We start from the raw sequence: 15,005 nt of genomic DNA on the forward strand, positions 1-15,005 counted from the left end.
CTATTAGCTCCACTAACCCCAGAGCTTAGGAGAACATCAGAGAGGCAGGAAGAGTGCAAGAACTGAAGGAGGAAGAGAAGTTTTGAGGTGCTGTCTTCTGCACATGATGTGGTTAATACAATCACGAATGCATAGCAGCTAGTGTTACCTGCACAAGCTGGAGCCAGCCAAGCCTGGGGGTCTCCAGGCTCCGCACCTTCCCTGAAGCTCTACTGGGAGTGAATAGTTGCTGGGTGCCAATCATTCTTCATAAGGCTGTGGCCACTGATAGAGCTCTCCTATGCTCCAGTGGCTGGCTTCACACCCTTATACATATGGGCAAAACTAACTCTACCTTAGTGTTATTAAAAAACAAAGAAACAAAAAACCGGGAGGAGTTAGAAAGGTGGAAATGGGAGTAGACATGATTACATTTCATTGTATACGAAATTCTCAAAAATAAAGAAAACCTGACCTGGGACTGACCTCCAGCCCCTCTCTACCCTTCCAGAAACAAGCAGGCACACAAGCAACTGCCCTCCCCCCCTTGGTTCTGGCTAAGCTCCGGATGCAGTGCCTCAGCCCCAGTGCTATGGGCTGTGGACAGTTTCTACACTGCCGTTTAGATACCCCTGGGATGCTTGTTATGGGGAAATGCCCACCAACCCAAAGTTCTTGTGATGCTAGCAGAAAGGTGTGTGTGTGTGTGTGTGTGTGTGTGTGTGTGTGTTTATAGTGTAGGGCTTAGGGGTGGGATAGCTGTTGCCAGGTTAATCTGTTTACAGGCACTCTGTACCTGTAGCTCTAAGCTTTCTAAGGTATATTCAATGCGAATTTCATCACCTTTCACTCCACATGTTCAAGCCTCATGTGATGGCGGATCCAGTAGGAGCACAGTGGTGTCTTTCACTGTTTCACTAAGACCGTATTATAGTTACCAGAAGTCTGAAGCTGGAGTGCATAATTTACTCCACAGTACATGGACTCTGAACTAGCAGAGCTGCTTTTCTAGTGAAAAGTTTTTAGATGTTTCAAAGTTTTGTTTTACGTGTATAAGTATTTTGTCTGCATGTATGTCTGTGCACCATGTGTGGACCTGGTGCCTGGGAGACGCCTTCGGCCTAGTGCTTCAAGAGATCTGAAGAGGGCATCACATACCCCGCAACTGGATTTACACTATGTGGGTGCCAGGAGCTGAACCCAGGTCCTCTGCAAGAGCTACAAGTGTTCACACCGCTGCCCCGTTTCTCCAGCCCCTAGCGGCATTTCTCCTAAGTGGTCCAGCCCCTAGCGGCATTTCTCCTAAGTGGTCCAGCCCCTAGCGGCATTTCTCCTAAGTGGTCCAGCCCCTAGCGGCATTTCTCCTAAGTGGTCCAGCCCCTAGCGGCATTTCTCCTAAGTGGTCCAGCCCCTAGCGGCATTTCTCTTAAGTGGTCCAGCGGGTTTTCTTCAAGTCTGTCTTAACAAATGATGTGGTTTTTTAAACTTTACCAATATTATTATATATAGACAGGGTCTCATGTTGCCTAGGCTGACCTCAAACTCACTATATAGTCAGGGATGACCTTGAACTTGATCCTCCTGCTTCCTCATCCTGCTGAGATTTTATCTGGCACTACGGTTGAACCCAGAGCTTCTCACATGCTGTCAGCTGAGCTATGTCCACATCCTAACTTATAAATCAGTGCTACTTATAGTTTCAAACCACTTCCTTGCAGCAGAAACAGCAAGTATGTGGGATGGGGTCAGAATTAGGAAGACTTAGCTTGAATCCCCACTCTTCCCTTCTTTATTTTGGATGAATAACAGGGTCTCTTGTGTACTTAGAGAATAGTATGCAGATTGCCCGCCTGAAGCTTAGGTGTGTCTGTCTCCTATGTTGTAGTTATTGCTTCTGCTTAATGACAAATTTTCCAAGCTACCTAGAGCAGAAAGGATGCATTGGCTTGCTCTCTCCAAACGCTGTTATCTTTGCTTTCACTTTCGTGGCACTGAGAATCCACAGCCCATGCTAGTCAAATGCTCTATCACTGTGCCAAATACCCAACCCTCTTCAGATGCTTTTGAAGTGCTGAGTGAGCACCACAGAATTTTAGAGCTAAAGTGGTACCAGGAGATCACCTACTCAAAGAGTCATTAAAAGTTCTTCAAGGTTCTTTGGCCTGGAACAATTATTTCTAACCCTGATGTACATGAGAGTTATTCGAGGCTCCTTAGAAGGCATATGTTGGAGCTCCTTCTGTGGATCAGACTCTGTTATAGTGGTACTCAGGAGTCAGGCATTCCCAGGGGCTGGAATGCTTGGCTACATCTGAGAACCTCTGGTCTGAGAGTCTGTGATCCTTTAGGAAGTCCATGGCTGGCTTCAAAGGCCTTGTACATGACCTCTCAGAAGTGATAAGCTTTTGTGGATATTTTCCATCTCTGATCCAAATGCCCAGCTGTTTCTCTAGTCTCTTCCCTTCCATCCCCACAGAATAACCATTTGGCTTTAGTTAGAATTCCAGGCCAGTCCACCCTGCACCAACATAGCTATGAAGGCAACCCAACACAGAATTGGAAACTTTTTAAGGCCACTATGAGATTGGTTTGCATTTTTTTGTTGTTTTTTTAAATTTGACTGTGTGACTCTTGAGAGTAAATTTTGTAGGTAACCTGTCAATGCCAAAAGGTTGGACATTTCCAGTGATGGAAAAGCAATCCCTCCTTTCTCTGGAAGCACATATTATCTTTGAGAGAGGATAAAGATAAGCTACACCTTGAATCCAAGTCATAAAACATTAGAAGCAATCATCAAGGTCTTTGTGTGAAAACGCTTCATTTATAGAAAAAAAAATCGAGACAAAGAGAATTGATGTTGTCCCAGCAGCACAACATGGCGCAAAGTACCGCACTTGGTGGGCTGAACGTGGTCTCGCTGCAGAATATGGTTTTGAATGTCCCTTTGAAATGTATGTTGGAATTTAATTTCCATGGACCAGGCAGAAGTGAGATCTTTAAGGACAGACCAGGGGTGTAGCTAAGTGGTAGAACTTGCCCAGAATGGGAGAGAGACCACGAGTTTGATTCCCAGCACCCAAGACAATGAGCACAGTTGGTTAAGCCTCTGCTACCACAAGCAGGTGAACTCACTTCTGAGCCTAATCCATCAGCGGGTTAGACTGAGAACAGGGAGGCTGGAACAGCCGTTGGCAAGTGTCTCATGCATAACCTGTCTCTTGCCAAGTGATGCCTTGAGTGTGACACTGCTAACAAGAAGGTGGATATCATAGATAAGCCCTCTACCCTGGAGTAGAACTGTGAGTCAGAATACACTTCTTTTCTTGATAACTTACCCAGTCTGTGGCACTGCATTATTAGCAACAGGTATCGGCCAGAGACTGGGTGTCAGGGAGAGTTTAGGTTGAAATATGGCAACTCTTACCTCGTCGTTCTGTTCTTTCAGAGGTATTTCAGAGCCGGTGTCTCCCTCGAGGCTGACGGGATCCGTGCACTCCACGAGGGTGCCCTCAGTCACTTCTCCATCGAGGCGGTCCTTGTCGGCGGCACTGGCCTCGGACTGTGGAGGAAGCCCTGTCAGGGAAGTCTCTGCACATGCAGCTGCGATCTCACGTTGCTCTCCTGGGTGGCCAGCTGGCACTGGCTCATTTGCAGTTGTATCTGGACCATGCTGCTCCTCTGCATCTTCAGCTGGGAAGCCACTATTGGGCATCTCGGCAGCATCTTCTCTGACTCTGTTGGCTATGGTGTCACTGGCATCATCAGACATTTTAATATCTGTCAATGGGATCACAAATATTCATTCAAAGCCTGTAGTGACAGAATTGTGTCAAGTAGGAAGAAGTAACCTTATGTGACCTTGTGCGGCTAGACTAGGGGCTTATAAAGACGTGTCTTTTAACCCTGAACCTTGTGAGTGCTTTCTTACATGTGTGCTCCTGAGGATCTTGGCATGGGAAGTCTGTCTTCACTTCTCTGAGTGGCCCTAACTGTAGTCACGGGAGTCCTCACCAGAATGAACAGAAGAAGGCTGGCCATGGGGGAGCAGCAGAGCAACAGGTGGAAAAGAAGGTGATACGATGAGAGAAGCAGAGCCTGAAGCGATGCCCTTTGAGGAGGAGTGGGGAGGGACACAAGCCAAGGACTGGGGCAGCTATGAGAGGCTGCAGGCCAAGGAAACCATCCTTCCCTCCCAGAGCCTGATCGAAGCCCAAGGAAAAATCTGTGTCTGGCTCCTGACCTCTACACTGTAAGGGAGTAAATGTGTGTTGTGTAAGTCACAGAGCCTGCTGGTAAGAGGCAGCCAGTGCTGCAGACGGGGCTCTGATAGGATTTAGTCTCAAAACCAGACATGGCTCAAGCTTCAGTTCTGTCACTTATGGAAAGTATTCCCTCCAAGCCTCAGTGTTCTGGTCTGGAAAATGATTTTGAGCACAGCCTGGGCTTCTTAGGGAGAGACCATATCTCAAAAAAAAAAGCAAAGAAAACAACAAAGAAAAAAAAAAAAAAGAACAAAGAACAGCCGGTGATCACCCAAGTCTGAGTCCAGATCCACACGGTGGAAAGAGAAGACCTACTCCTGTGAGTGGCCCTGACTCCACAAGCAAGTCATTGCAGGTGGGAACCCTCCACACGGCCAATGAATGAATGAATGAATGGGAAGATTTCATTGAAGGAAAAGTGTATCTGTGAGCTTGTTTTTAAAGTCCTGTTCATTTTGCAGTGTCATCAAACACACACATGAAGAACTTAGAGGCGCACGGCTCCTGCTGATCACAGCCCTCTGTAACAGGTTTCATACATGACTTGCCTGTTGTGGTTCTCCAACACCTCCCTCTGGACACAGAACAGACAAGTGGCTCTTTCAGGGGCTCAAGGAAAGAGGAATGGGGAGTGCCTGCTAATGAAGAGGAGGTTCTCTTGGAGGGGACAAGAATGTTCTAAAGTTGAGTGGTGGTAGGGGCTGTGTAGGTGTGCTAATACAACAAAATCACTAACCATAACGACTAAAAATGGGAAGCTCCGTAGTATGTGGATTTTAGAATTTGTGAATTATAGCTCCTAAGTAATTCTAGTGGCCAACTGGACATCTCTCCATGTCTTATTCTATTTTATTTAATTTGAGAGTTTCTCTGTGTAGCCATGGCTATCCTGGAACTCTGTAGACCAGGCTGGCTTTGAGCTTAGCCATCTACCAGCATGTGCCTCCTGAGTGCTGGGATTTCTTTCCAGCAGGTTTCCTTGTCTTGGGTGTTTTTTATAATAAATCCTGCATTTCTCCCCAGAAACAGACTTTAAATCTCAGTGTTGTTATCCAGGAAGACTTCAGCCTCTTAAGAATATATTGTATATCAGCCTGGCACAGTGGCGCAAGTCTGTAATCCCAGCACTCAGGGAGGCAGAGGCAGGCGGATCTCTGTGAGTTCGAGGCCAGCCTGGTCTACCAAGCAAATCCAGGATAGCCAAGGCTACACAGAGAAACCCTGCCTCAAAAAACAAACAAACAAACAAACAAACAAACTCCCAATTCTTAGCCCCACTGAGGTGGAGCCACATTGTTCTGCTGCCATCTGAGGACTGATGCTCTGATCCCATTAGGCTAGCTCCCACTATCCCATTCTAAGCGTTAAACCAGACAATATTACTATCTGCAGACACATTCACAACAGACTGCAGCTGGCTACCAAAATCTAATCCTCCACGACAGAAGACACGACCTTCATTAATGCTGACCCACAAAAAGGCGAGGGGCACTAGCACATTCGAGGGGCTGTGTCATTGCCCCTGTCCTTCTACCAGACCTCAAGGTTGGAGACGCTGCTGCTCCACTGGATGGATTAAATGGAATGGGTTGAATTGGGCCTGGGGCTGCCAGAACAGCACAGAATCACCAAGGGCCAGGTGAGCTGTATGTAGTTATTGTAATGGGCAGCACAGCAAAGCAATTTCTAAGATGGCATACGTGACTCTGTGGACTTTGGTACTGGCTAAGCAGCCAGATAAGAAGTCTGCTGACTGTTTATTCTGTTTTTGGCCAATGCATTGCTTTGCTTATACATTTAAGGCCCAAGTAAAACCATCACTTCTTTCATTCTTTGTGTTTCCCACATTGATTTAATAATGTTTCTTCTGAATTCCCAGAGTGCTTTGCTTCTACTTCACCTTGGAGAGCTAGAACTATCTGATTAAAGTTACTTGAGGTATTTTTCTTATTATACTGTAAATCCAAGGAAGACAGGATCTTGGCTTTTTAAAAATATATGTTTTACACATGTGTTTTCTGCATATATCAAGAAATATGCTCAATGCTTAAGATTGTGCAAAGAATGCCCGTGCTCTTATGGCAGGTGGTTTCAGTGAAGCCATGATGAGATGCTCCTTCACATCTCAGAACATCCTGTCGCTATAACAAAATCACTGAGATAATCAGCCCACGAAGATGGAAGTTTTGCTTCCATTCACATCTTGGGAGGGTTCAGTCATGGGAGGGTTTGGTCTATACCTGTTTAGCCCAGAACTTTTGGAGTGAGGTCACACATTGTAAGAATGAACGTCGCTCTGGCCAGTACCTCTCGCTTCATACTCAGGAAGCAAAATAGAAGAATCGAGGTCTCACTCTCTCCTTCCAGGGCACCCCCCCCCCCCGTGACTGGATTTCCTTCTACTGGGCCGTACCTCTGAAGTTCTCTCCTCCCTCTTAGTGACAAGTTAGGGACTAAGCTGTCAGCACATGAGCCTTGGGAGGAAACTCCAGATATAAATTCTAAAAGTTAGGATATCTCCTTTTTAAACCAAGGCATGTACTGGAATACCAACACTCCTGCAAGCAAGTCTACCGATGGGAAAGGCAAAGGTCATTCACCTCGCTCTGGCTGTGTGTGAAGTCTAAGGCAGTCAATGCTGGCTGTGGGAGACCAAGGAGTCTGTCCAAAACCTTGCTGAAGCAGTAAAGAACACTCACTCGAGGCTGCTGTGCTGAGAAAGGCCACATATTGGGTCACAGGAGCAAAACTGAACGGATTGGGCAGCAGGGGCACTTGGAAAGGTACTGTCATTGAGAAGTCGATACGGAAACTTCTTTGTGAGCTGGCCCTGGCCCAGGCAAAGGGTTGGCAAAGTTCAACCTGCTGGTCAAATCTTGCCCTTTGTCCTTCCATGCCAGGTAAATAAAACTTTATTGGGCAGAGATTAGCCTTTCTATTCACACGGGGTTATCACTTCTCTATAATGGCAAATCATTGCAGATGCAGCCCAGACCGTGTGGCTGTGAGTCCCCAGAAATGGAAATGCTTACCGTCTAGCCCAGACCTGGAAGCCTAAAGATTTCTCTCTCTTACTCCTGTCTTCTTGCCTGATCTTTCAGAGAGGAGCTTGGAGAACAGGTTCAAGAAGGAACAGCAACGATATCCACAAACAACATCATTCCTATCTGTTTTTTTTTTTTTTTTGTTAGTTGTTTTGTTTTTGTCAACTGTAGCTAGTCACAGACCTTATCTGATACTTTTACTTCTTTGTAAACTAACTTGAACACCCTTATTAATCTGGATAATTACAAAGTACCAGTCAACTTCACTTTTTTTAGCTTTTTTTTTTTTCTTTTTGAGACAGGGTCTTACTATATAGACTGGCCTAGAACTTGCTCTATAGACCAGGCTATCCTCAAACTCACAGAGATCTGCCAGTTTCTGCCTTCCCAGTGCTGAGATTAAAGATGTATATCACCATGTACAGCAAGTTTACTTCTCTGTAAGCAGGGATATGAGAATAAATGTGGCCATGATAAACACTTGTGGGCAGATGAAACTCAATGGATACTTCTGTGATTTGTCTTAATTATGCTATTTTAACGCTCACAGGCATTCTAACATATTGTGGCATATGCCATATGACCTATGTGTATGTCAACAAATTTTAATTTATGTCCTAAGATGACTGGCTAATATCTATATTGCTCTATCCAGGAACATAATCTCTGGAAGTAAGCATTCGCAGCTTATCACCCTTGGATATCACAGTTATCAAAGGTTGTCTACCCTTTGAGAGGTCTTAGCTACTATACTCTTGGATAAATATTTTAGGGTTTTGTTGTTGTTATGCCAAACTGCACAAGCCTGGGTAGAAATTCATTCCCACGTGGTATGGAAAGTCCTTAAGACGTGTGCTCCTATTAGAAATACTGCACTGGCATCCTCTTTCCTTCTACATCCAGGGTCCAAGATTATATCAAGACCGACAGCCCATAGTCCTGGAGCTGTTGGATCTTTAGAGTTGTAGGAGTTGGGTTTTTCTACAGCTTCTAGCTGACTGCAAAACTCTGAAGCCTCAAGCTAGCTGGGTACCGGCTCAGCCTGCTTCTAGAATACAGCTTAAGAGGATGATGAACAAGGACCATGGGCTGATCTGAGTGCCAGCATACATGTAAGTACACGGCAGAAGCCCAGAGAGACTCCTGGGAAAACCCCTCTTCCAGGGAAGCAGCAGAGGGCAGGACCCCCAGCCCTCAGCTACCTCCAGTGGTCAAACTGCCTTGGAATAGTTCACCTGAAGTACTGAAAAACTGCTGCAATTAAAGGTCTGCCATTGGTGTCCAGGCTATATTCAACCAACAGCAAAAACCAGCCCTTCGTAAATCGGCAAAAAATCATCCGTAAGCTGTTTAGGAGGCTTGTTAAAATGAATTTACAGAATGCTATACTCCACAAAGGCCAAAATGGTTATGGGGATGAGCCCTATCTTAACTTCTAATTATATCCCTAATCTGCATCTATGTATCTATCTGTCTGTCTGTCTGTCTATCTGTGTTTTCTGTTACAGGTCTGACTTTTTGCTTTTACCTACCAAAACAATATCCCCCCCCCTTTTTAGGATGCTATGTCATTTAGACTGCCCTTGCTATGTGGCCAAGGATGACCCTGAACCTTTGGTTCCCCTGCTGTCACCTCCAGAGTGTTGAGATTACAGACACCCACCAACATGCCTGTTTTACGCACTATGTGGATACAGCTGGAGCTTTGGGCATGCTAGGCGAGCACTGTACCACCTGAGCTATTCTCACGCTTCGTCTGTTTGTCCTGCTAGACCTCCGCAGGTTCTAGATGATACTGTGATGGGGAACATGCCACCAGTTCCAAGACTGTGCCCTTTGTCTGTCACCTCTTGTCAGAAACTGTGTTCTAAGTGGACAGCTATTTCTGAGCAGGGACTGGTGCAGTTCATGGGACTCGAGCTACAGTGAGGACCGTGTGTCTGGAATGGGTGCTGCTCATTTTATCTGCACAGGTGGAATTTTCTTGGTTTGGAACACTGGTCTCTGCAGCATGCCCATGGCTTTGACCCACGAAAACAAGGAGGCTGCTTCAGGAAACTCCAATGAGAGGAAGGGGAATGCATGATGAAGCCTTTGCAGGCTGGGAATGAGTTAGATTTTCATGGGCAAATTTATCCATCATCTAAACTGGGCCTAGAACCATTGGAGCGGTTATGGCATGGCACCCCAAGTAAGAGCAGAAGGCAGAGGAACTACGTAACAGAAATGAGCCACGTGGGAGGAGCTGGAACAAAACCAGCAAAAAGCCATCCAGCGATGGCATGTGGCCCAGTGGAAGAGTGCTTGCCTACCACGCACAAGGCACTGGGTTTGATTCCTAGCACTGAAACAATTAAAAGAAGGAAGGGAAAATAGAGGGATAATGGTGCAAGATAGTGTGAAAAATAAACAATGCCCTGGACTAGTGCAAGGGAGGTTCTTGACCATGGCTTTGGCATCAGTCATCAGATCGATAAGAGTATGTGCAAATACCTAACACCAACAATGAGCTCTAGACAGCCAGGATGCACCTCTGAGGAACAATGAGGTGGATTCTGAGGCCAAGAGGGGCAGCCTCCTGGTCTGGCTGTAGTGTCTCTTTGTAGGCAAACAACTCGCTCATTCTCACTCAACTTCCACTTCCCTCCTCCATGAGGCTGGAATGGATAACATGATCTGGAAACTTTGTTCGCAAGTCCTGAATGCAGAGAGGAATGAGGACAGGGTTTCAAGGTGCTCATAGTCTAAATTTATTCGAAGAGCCACCTTCATTGTGCCTTTTAGCGCCCATGATTTTCTTGTTATTAAAATGGCATAAAAACCTAGTGACGGTAGATGGCTTTTTAAAAAATGGCTCTACTTGGTGAGATTCTAACATGGTTACATGATACTCTGTCCAGGATTGCCTCCCTTACTTTACAAAAGGAGGCCCAGGGTGGAGCCGCGGAGGAGCTCCCGGATCTGTCCAGTTTTCACAGTGCGCACACTCAGAGCCTAGGCCCGCCTCTACACCTGGCAGGTATTTTCTGAAGCACAGAAGAGACCTGTATTTTCTTTGCTTAAAAACTAAGGGGAGGGGGGAGGCTGGAGAACCGACTCAGAGGTTAAGAGCCCTGGCTGCTCTTCCAGAGGACCTGGGTGGGTTGGATTTCCAGAAACTACGTGACAGCTCACAACCCTCTGTGACTCCGGCCCCCGGGGACTCGCTCTCTTCTGCCTCCACGGGCACTGCATGTACACGACCCACAGACACAAACACACAGACAACACCCCCCCACACACAAATATATACATACATTAACAGGGGTATTTGTGTGGCATTTGTGGCTCTTCGCGACCAGGGCCACCCTATCTTTTGCAACTCAACACTTGTTCCACTTTTGCTCTGCCCCTCACCCCGCTACCCACCCTGGTTCTCGCTTCTCACCCTGCTCCTAAGCCTCCCGGCTGTGATATCATGTCTTCCTGTCGGGCAAATTCCCACTCCCTTAGCTACCCAATTTCAGAGTCATCCTCAGCTTTGAAATCGCTCTTTGTCTGCTCTACACCCTCCCAACAATTAACTGCGCCTGGGTCTCCGTTCTTCTGAGATGTCCGCAGACTTCTCCATCTGTGTCACCCTTCGGGACTGTGACCCACAAGTATTTGCTGACCTGAAATACACTGTGTTTGATATTGACTTGAAGGAAACGATGCCTCACCTAGGTCTGGTGTGAAGAAGGACAGAGCTACGCCCGAATCCCCTAGATTCAGGAGGGTCCCGCTGCCCGCTTCCCAAACTCCTTCCATGCTGGCTCCCTCGCGCCTGAGTCCCTGGAGTTTCACTCCCCCGCGGGCGGCTTTCGGCGTGAGAAGTTAAGCAGAACACTTGGGGATCGTGGAAGAAAGGGCGGAGGGCGCCAGGAGCGTGGGCTGGGGAGAGGGGGCTTCTGGGGAGCCGGGGGAGCTGGGCCTCGCGGGGAGACCCCTGGCTGGCGCTCTGGTGGCCCCCCGGGGGGAGACCGAGGGTGCTGGTCTAAAAGCTCTACCGGGAGGTCCGGGGGTGCGGCTCCCCCGGCCCGCAGAAAGCCCCGTCTGTAGGGAATCCAGGCGCGCGCCGGTACTCACCGGACCCCGGGAGGAGAAAGGGGCTGCCTGGGGGACAGGGCGCCCAAGAGGCGGGGCACCCCGGCGGGCTGGCAGGGTGCTGCAGGGGCAGGGGAGCGGGCGCGCCGGGGAGGGCGATGAAGAGGCGGAGGGCGAGGCCTGGGCGAGGGCGGGCCCCCGGGACGGCGACCCGAGCCCCGCGCGGCCGGACCCCCGCCGCCCGGCTGGGGCGCGGCCGGACCCCCGCCGCCGGTCTGGGACGCCGGGGAAACTTTGCAGAGCGGCCTGCGCCTGGACGCCGGCTCTGCGGAGCTCCGGCGGGTTCGAGGGTGCAGACCGGCGTGCGGGCGTGTGGGTGTGCGCACGAGCGTGGACACGGAGCGACACACACTCACACACACACACTCACACGCCCGCACCCACGCAGGGCCCTCGGCCGCGCCGCGCACTCCCCCGGCCTCCGTCCCCACGCGACCCCGGCCGGCGGCCCCTCCCGGCCCGGGGAGAGGGGAGAGGGCGCCCCGGGCTCTTACCGCTTGGCAGCCGAGTGCGCGCGCCCCGCCACGTCGGCAGGGCCGGCGGGGACGCGGCCGCAGGGAGGGACCGGCGCCGCCCCGCCCCGGGCGCCCGCCTCCGCCCCGGCCCGCGGTCGCGGCCCCGTCGTCCCGGCCGGCGCGGGCCTCCTTTCCCAGGCCAGGCAGCCCTGCGCCCCTGAAGAAGTCCTCTCTCCTCGCTGGGCGATGCCCCTCACTGTGGGATTCCCGGCTCTAAGTTAGGCGGAATTCCCTGACCACGTCAGCGGTGGGAGTGGGGTGTGATTAAAAACAAAAAAGAATTAGTCGAGCAAGCCACACTTTCTAGAAGGCCAGCTTGGAAATGTTGGATCAAAGCCCAGGTTCATCCTCTTTGGCCTGGGAATTGCACATCTGCATTTGGCATATATATATATATATATATATATATATATATTTTTTTTTTTCCTACCCAAACAAATTGTGTGTGTGTGTGTGTGTTGATTTTAACTGCTTGTGTTAAAGAGAGCTGTAAGGATCTGGATATCCCACAATCAGGGATTAAGGACATGAGCTAACCAACTTCAAACAATCGGGTCTGCTGTGTCTACTGAAAACACGATTTATTACGATGAAGGCCACGCAGTGAGGCCTTCCCTAACTGGGCTGAAGGCCTGGTTAGCGGCAGGGAAGCTTTAGCGTGTGCTTTAGTAAGGCCTACTTTGTAAATATGTACGTGTACATGATTCATACGAAAATAGGGGAAAGGATTTAGACACAGTGGGTCTTTCTGAGCCATGTGTTGAAGGCTGGTTTTCTCCTTCGCTGGTCATCATTTTCCTTTGAGAAACGACACGCACATGCTAAGAATTTATGAAGTTAAAGCAGGTGTGACCTTTGGCCTGTCTCTTGCCGACCGTTTTTTTTTTGTCAACCAGTTGACTGCTTGGTAGTCGCTGCTTGGCTGCGGCGGGCGGCCCGCGGCTGTGCGCGCCTGCGTGTGCCGTGTGCGGTAGCCCCCGGGGCATAGTAAGGGCTCTCCGCTTCGCTCACAGAGCTGAGCTACGTGAAGGCTGCACTTGGGTGCCACGATGGGGACCAGCGGTTACTTCAGGTCTCACTTGGGGCCTAGGAGCACATTCTGCCTGGGGTGCATTTCCTGGTGGGGATCCAGCTGCAGGAAAACAAACACGTGATGATCCACACGCTGAAGCTGAGGAACGGGTAGACAGGCGGTGTTCTACGAGGGATAACAATAGAGCTGTCTGCCGTCCTCCACGCCATCCCTCCGGGGCTCCAGCCAGTACCGGTACAGGGGTACCGCTTCCAGCTGTGCGCCTAAGCCACGCCCAAGCACACCAGCTACTGCATTCACGTCCTCTCTAGCTCAGTGAGCCGCCCTCCTCCTGTGAGCCCTCCTCCTGCACGCCCTCTCCCTGTGAGCCCTCCCCCCTGTGAGCCCTCCCCCCTGTAAACCCTCCCCCTGTGAGCCCTCCCCCTATGAGCCCTCCCTCCTGTACGTGAGCCCTCCCCCTGTGAGCCCTCCCCCCTGTGAGCCCTCCCCCTGTGAGCCCTCCCCCTGTGAGCCCTCCCCCTGTGAGCCCTCCCCCTGTGAGCCCTCCCACCTGTGAGCCCTCCCCCTGTGTGAGCCCTCCCCCCTGTAAACCCTCCCCCTGTGAGCCCTCCCCCTATGAGCCCTCCCTCCTGTACGTGAGCCCTCCCCTGTGAGCCCTCCCCCCTGTGAGCCCTCCCCCTGTGAGCCCTCCCCCTGTGAGCCCTCCCCCTGTGTGAGCCCTCCCCCTGTGAGCCCTCCCCCTGTGAGCCCTCCCTTCTGTACATGAGCCCTCCCCCTGTGAGCCCTCCCTCCTGTGCCCTCCCTCCTGTGAGCCCTCCCCCCTGTGAGCCCTCCCTCCTGTGCCCTCCCTCCTGTGAGCCCTCCCCCTGTTAGCCCTCCCCCCTGTGAGCCCTCCCCCTGTGAGCCCTCCCTTCTGTACATGAGCCCTCCCCCTGTGAGCCCTCCCTCCTGTGCCCTCCCTCCTGTGAGCCCTCCCCCTGTGAGCCCTCACCTAGTATATTCATATCTTTGAGGATGAATGCTTTCATAAGGTACGTTTCTGAATGTGCGTGCTTTTTTCTGAACCTAACGTAATGCTATGCCATAGACTGTCCTCCCTCAGTTCGAGCGGTTATCTAGCCTAGAAGGTGATTTCTAGGTCCCTTGCTGCTCTGCTCTGCTGTGGGGTGCCCCACAGTGGCCTTAGATGAATTTTACTCACACATGGCCTTAAGTGGGGGCTGCCTGAGCCTCCTTGGAACCCTATTTCAGACCATAGCAAACATCCTTTTCTGTGTCCTGTCCTGGGCCAGCGTGGATAGTTCTCGGACTGATCTTCTAGGTTTTTTCTTCTGAATGGGGACTGGCCTCCTTCTTGAGGCTTCGCTCTCCGTACTCTCACCCGCATTTGGTGTTTCTGACTTTCTGATTTTGCCAGCCCATTGCGTATAAAGTGTCATGTGTTTTAACATTCCTTTATCTGATCACCATTTCTTTTCTCATTTTGGGGGTGGGGTGGGGAGCGTGTTTTGAGAAAAGGTTTCTCCACGTAGCCCCGTAGCCCCGACTGTCCTGGCACTCTCTCTGTAGACCAGGCCGGCCTGAACTGGGAGGTCTGTCTGCCTCCCGAGTGCTGGGGTTAAAGTGCTCTGCCAAGCGAGGCTGATCACTGCTTCTCTGCATGCTCTCCTTCCTGGCTTCCCTCTGTGAGCTGCTCTCACTTTCTGGTGAAGCTTCCTTTTGTGCGTGTTTCTTTCCCTTGAGGAATTGCTTGTGCATTTCTGGGCAGCTGCAAAAAGCTGCTAGAACTTTGTGTTTTGAGGGGGATTTTTCATCACCCAGACATTCTTAATTTTAATGTAGATAGTTGGGTTTTGCTACAAAGTTTGTTGCTTTTTTTCTTTTTAGGAAAAAATAAGAAAGAACATTTAGAGTGAGAGGGGCTCCCAGTGAGGACATTCAAAATTGATACTTTTGTTTTTCTAAGGTACTTAAAGTATTTTAATTTGCTTGTTTGTTTTTTTTTTCCCTCTCATATTGAGACCACTAAGTGGGGCTGAAAGTCTTA

At 49.9% G+C, this 15,005-nt stretch overlaps 1 protein-coding gene across 2 annotated transcripts in view; it reads right to left on the reverse strand.

Annotated features, from left to right (window-relative positions):
- Window positions 1-12,022, reverse strand: part of Fam114a1 (family with sequence similarity 114 member A1) — a 64,604-nt gene extending 52,582 nt beyond the window's left edge. The window contains exons 1-2 of one of the 2 annotated variants that reach the window (XM_021640685.2): window positions 11,905-12,022; window positions 3,404-3,756 (exon numbers count right to left, since the gene is read on the reverse strand). In XM_021640685.2, the coding sequence (XP_021496360.1) occupies window positions 3,404-3,748 (345 nt within the window). In that variant the 5' untranslated portion in view covers window positions 3,749-3,756; window positions 11,905-12,022. Of the gene's footprint in view, window positions 1-3,403; window positions 3,757-10,986; window positions 11,132-11,904 lie in introns of those variants that run through there. The other variant, XM_021640687.2, reaches the window with a different exon arrangement.
- Between the last annotated feature and the right edge of the window lie 2,983 nt (window positions 12,023-15,005).

The sequence above is a fragment of the Meriones unguiculatus genome, chromosome 12, assembly GCF_030254825.1.
Source record: "Meriones unguiculatus strain TT.TT164.6M chromosome 12, Bangor_MerUng_6.1, whole genome shotgun sequence".
Taxonomy (NCBI): Eukaryota; Metazoa; Chordata; class Mammalia; order Rodentia; family Muridae; genus Meriones; species Meriones unguiculatus.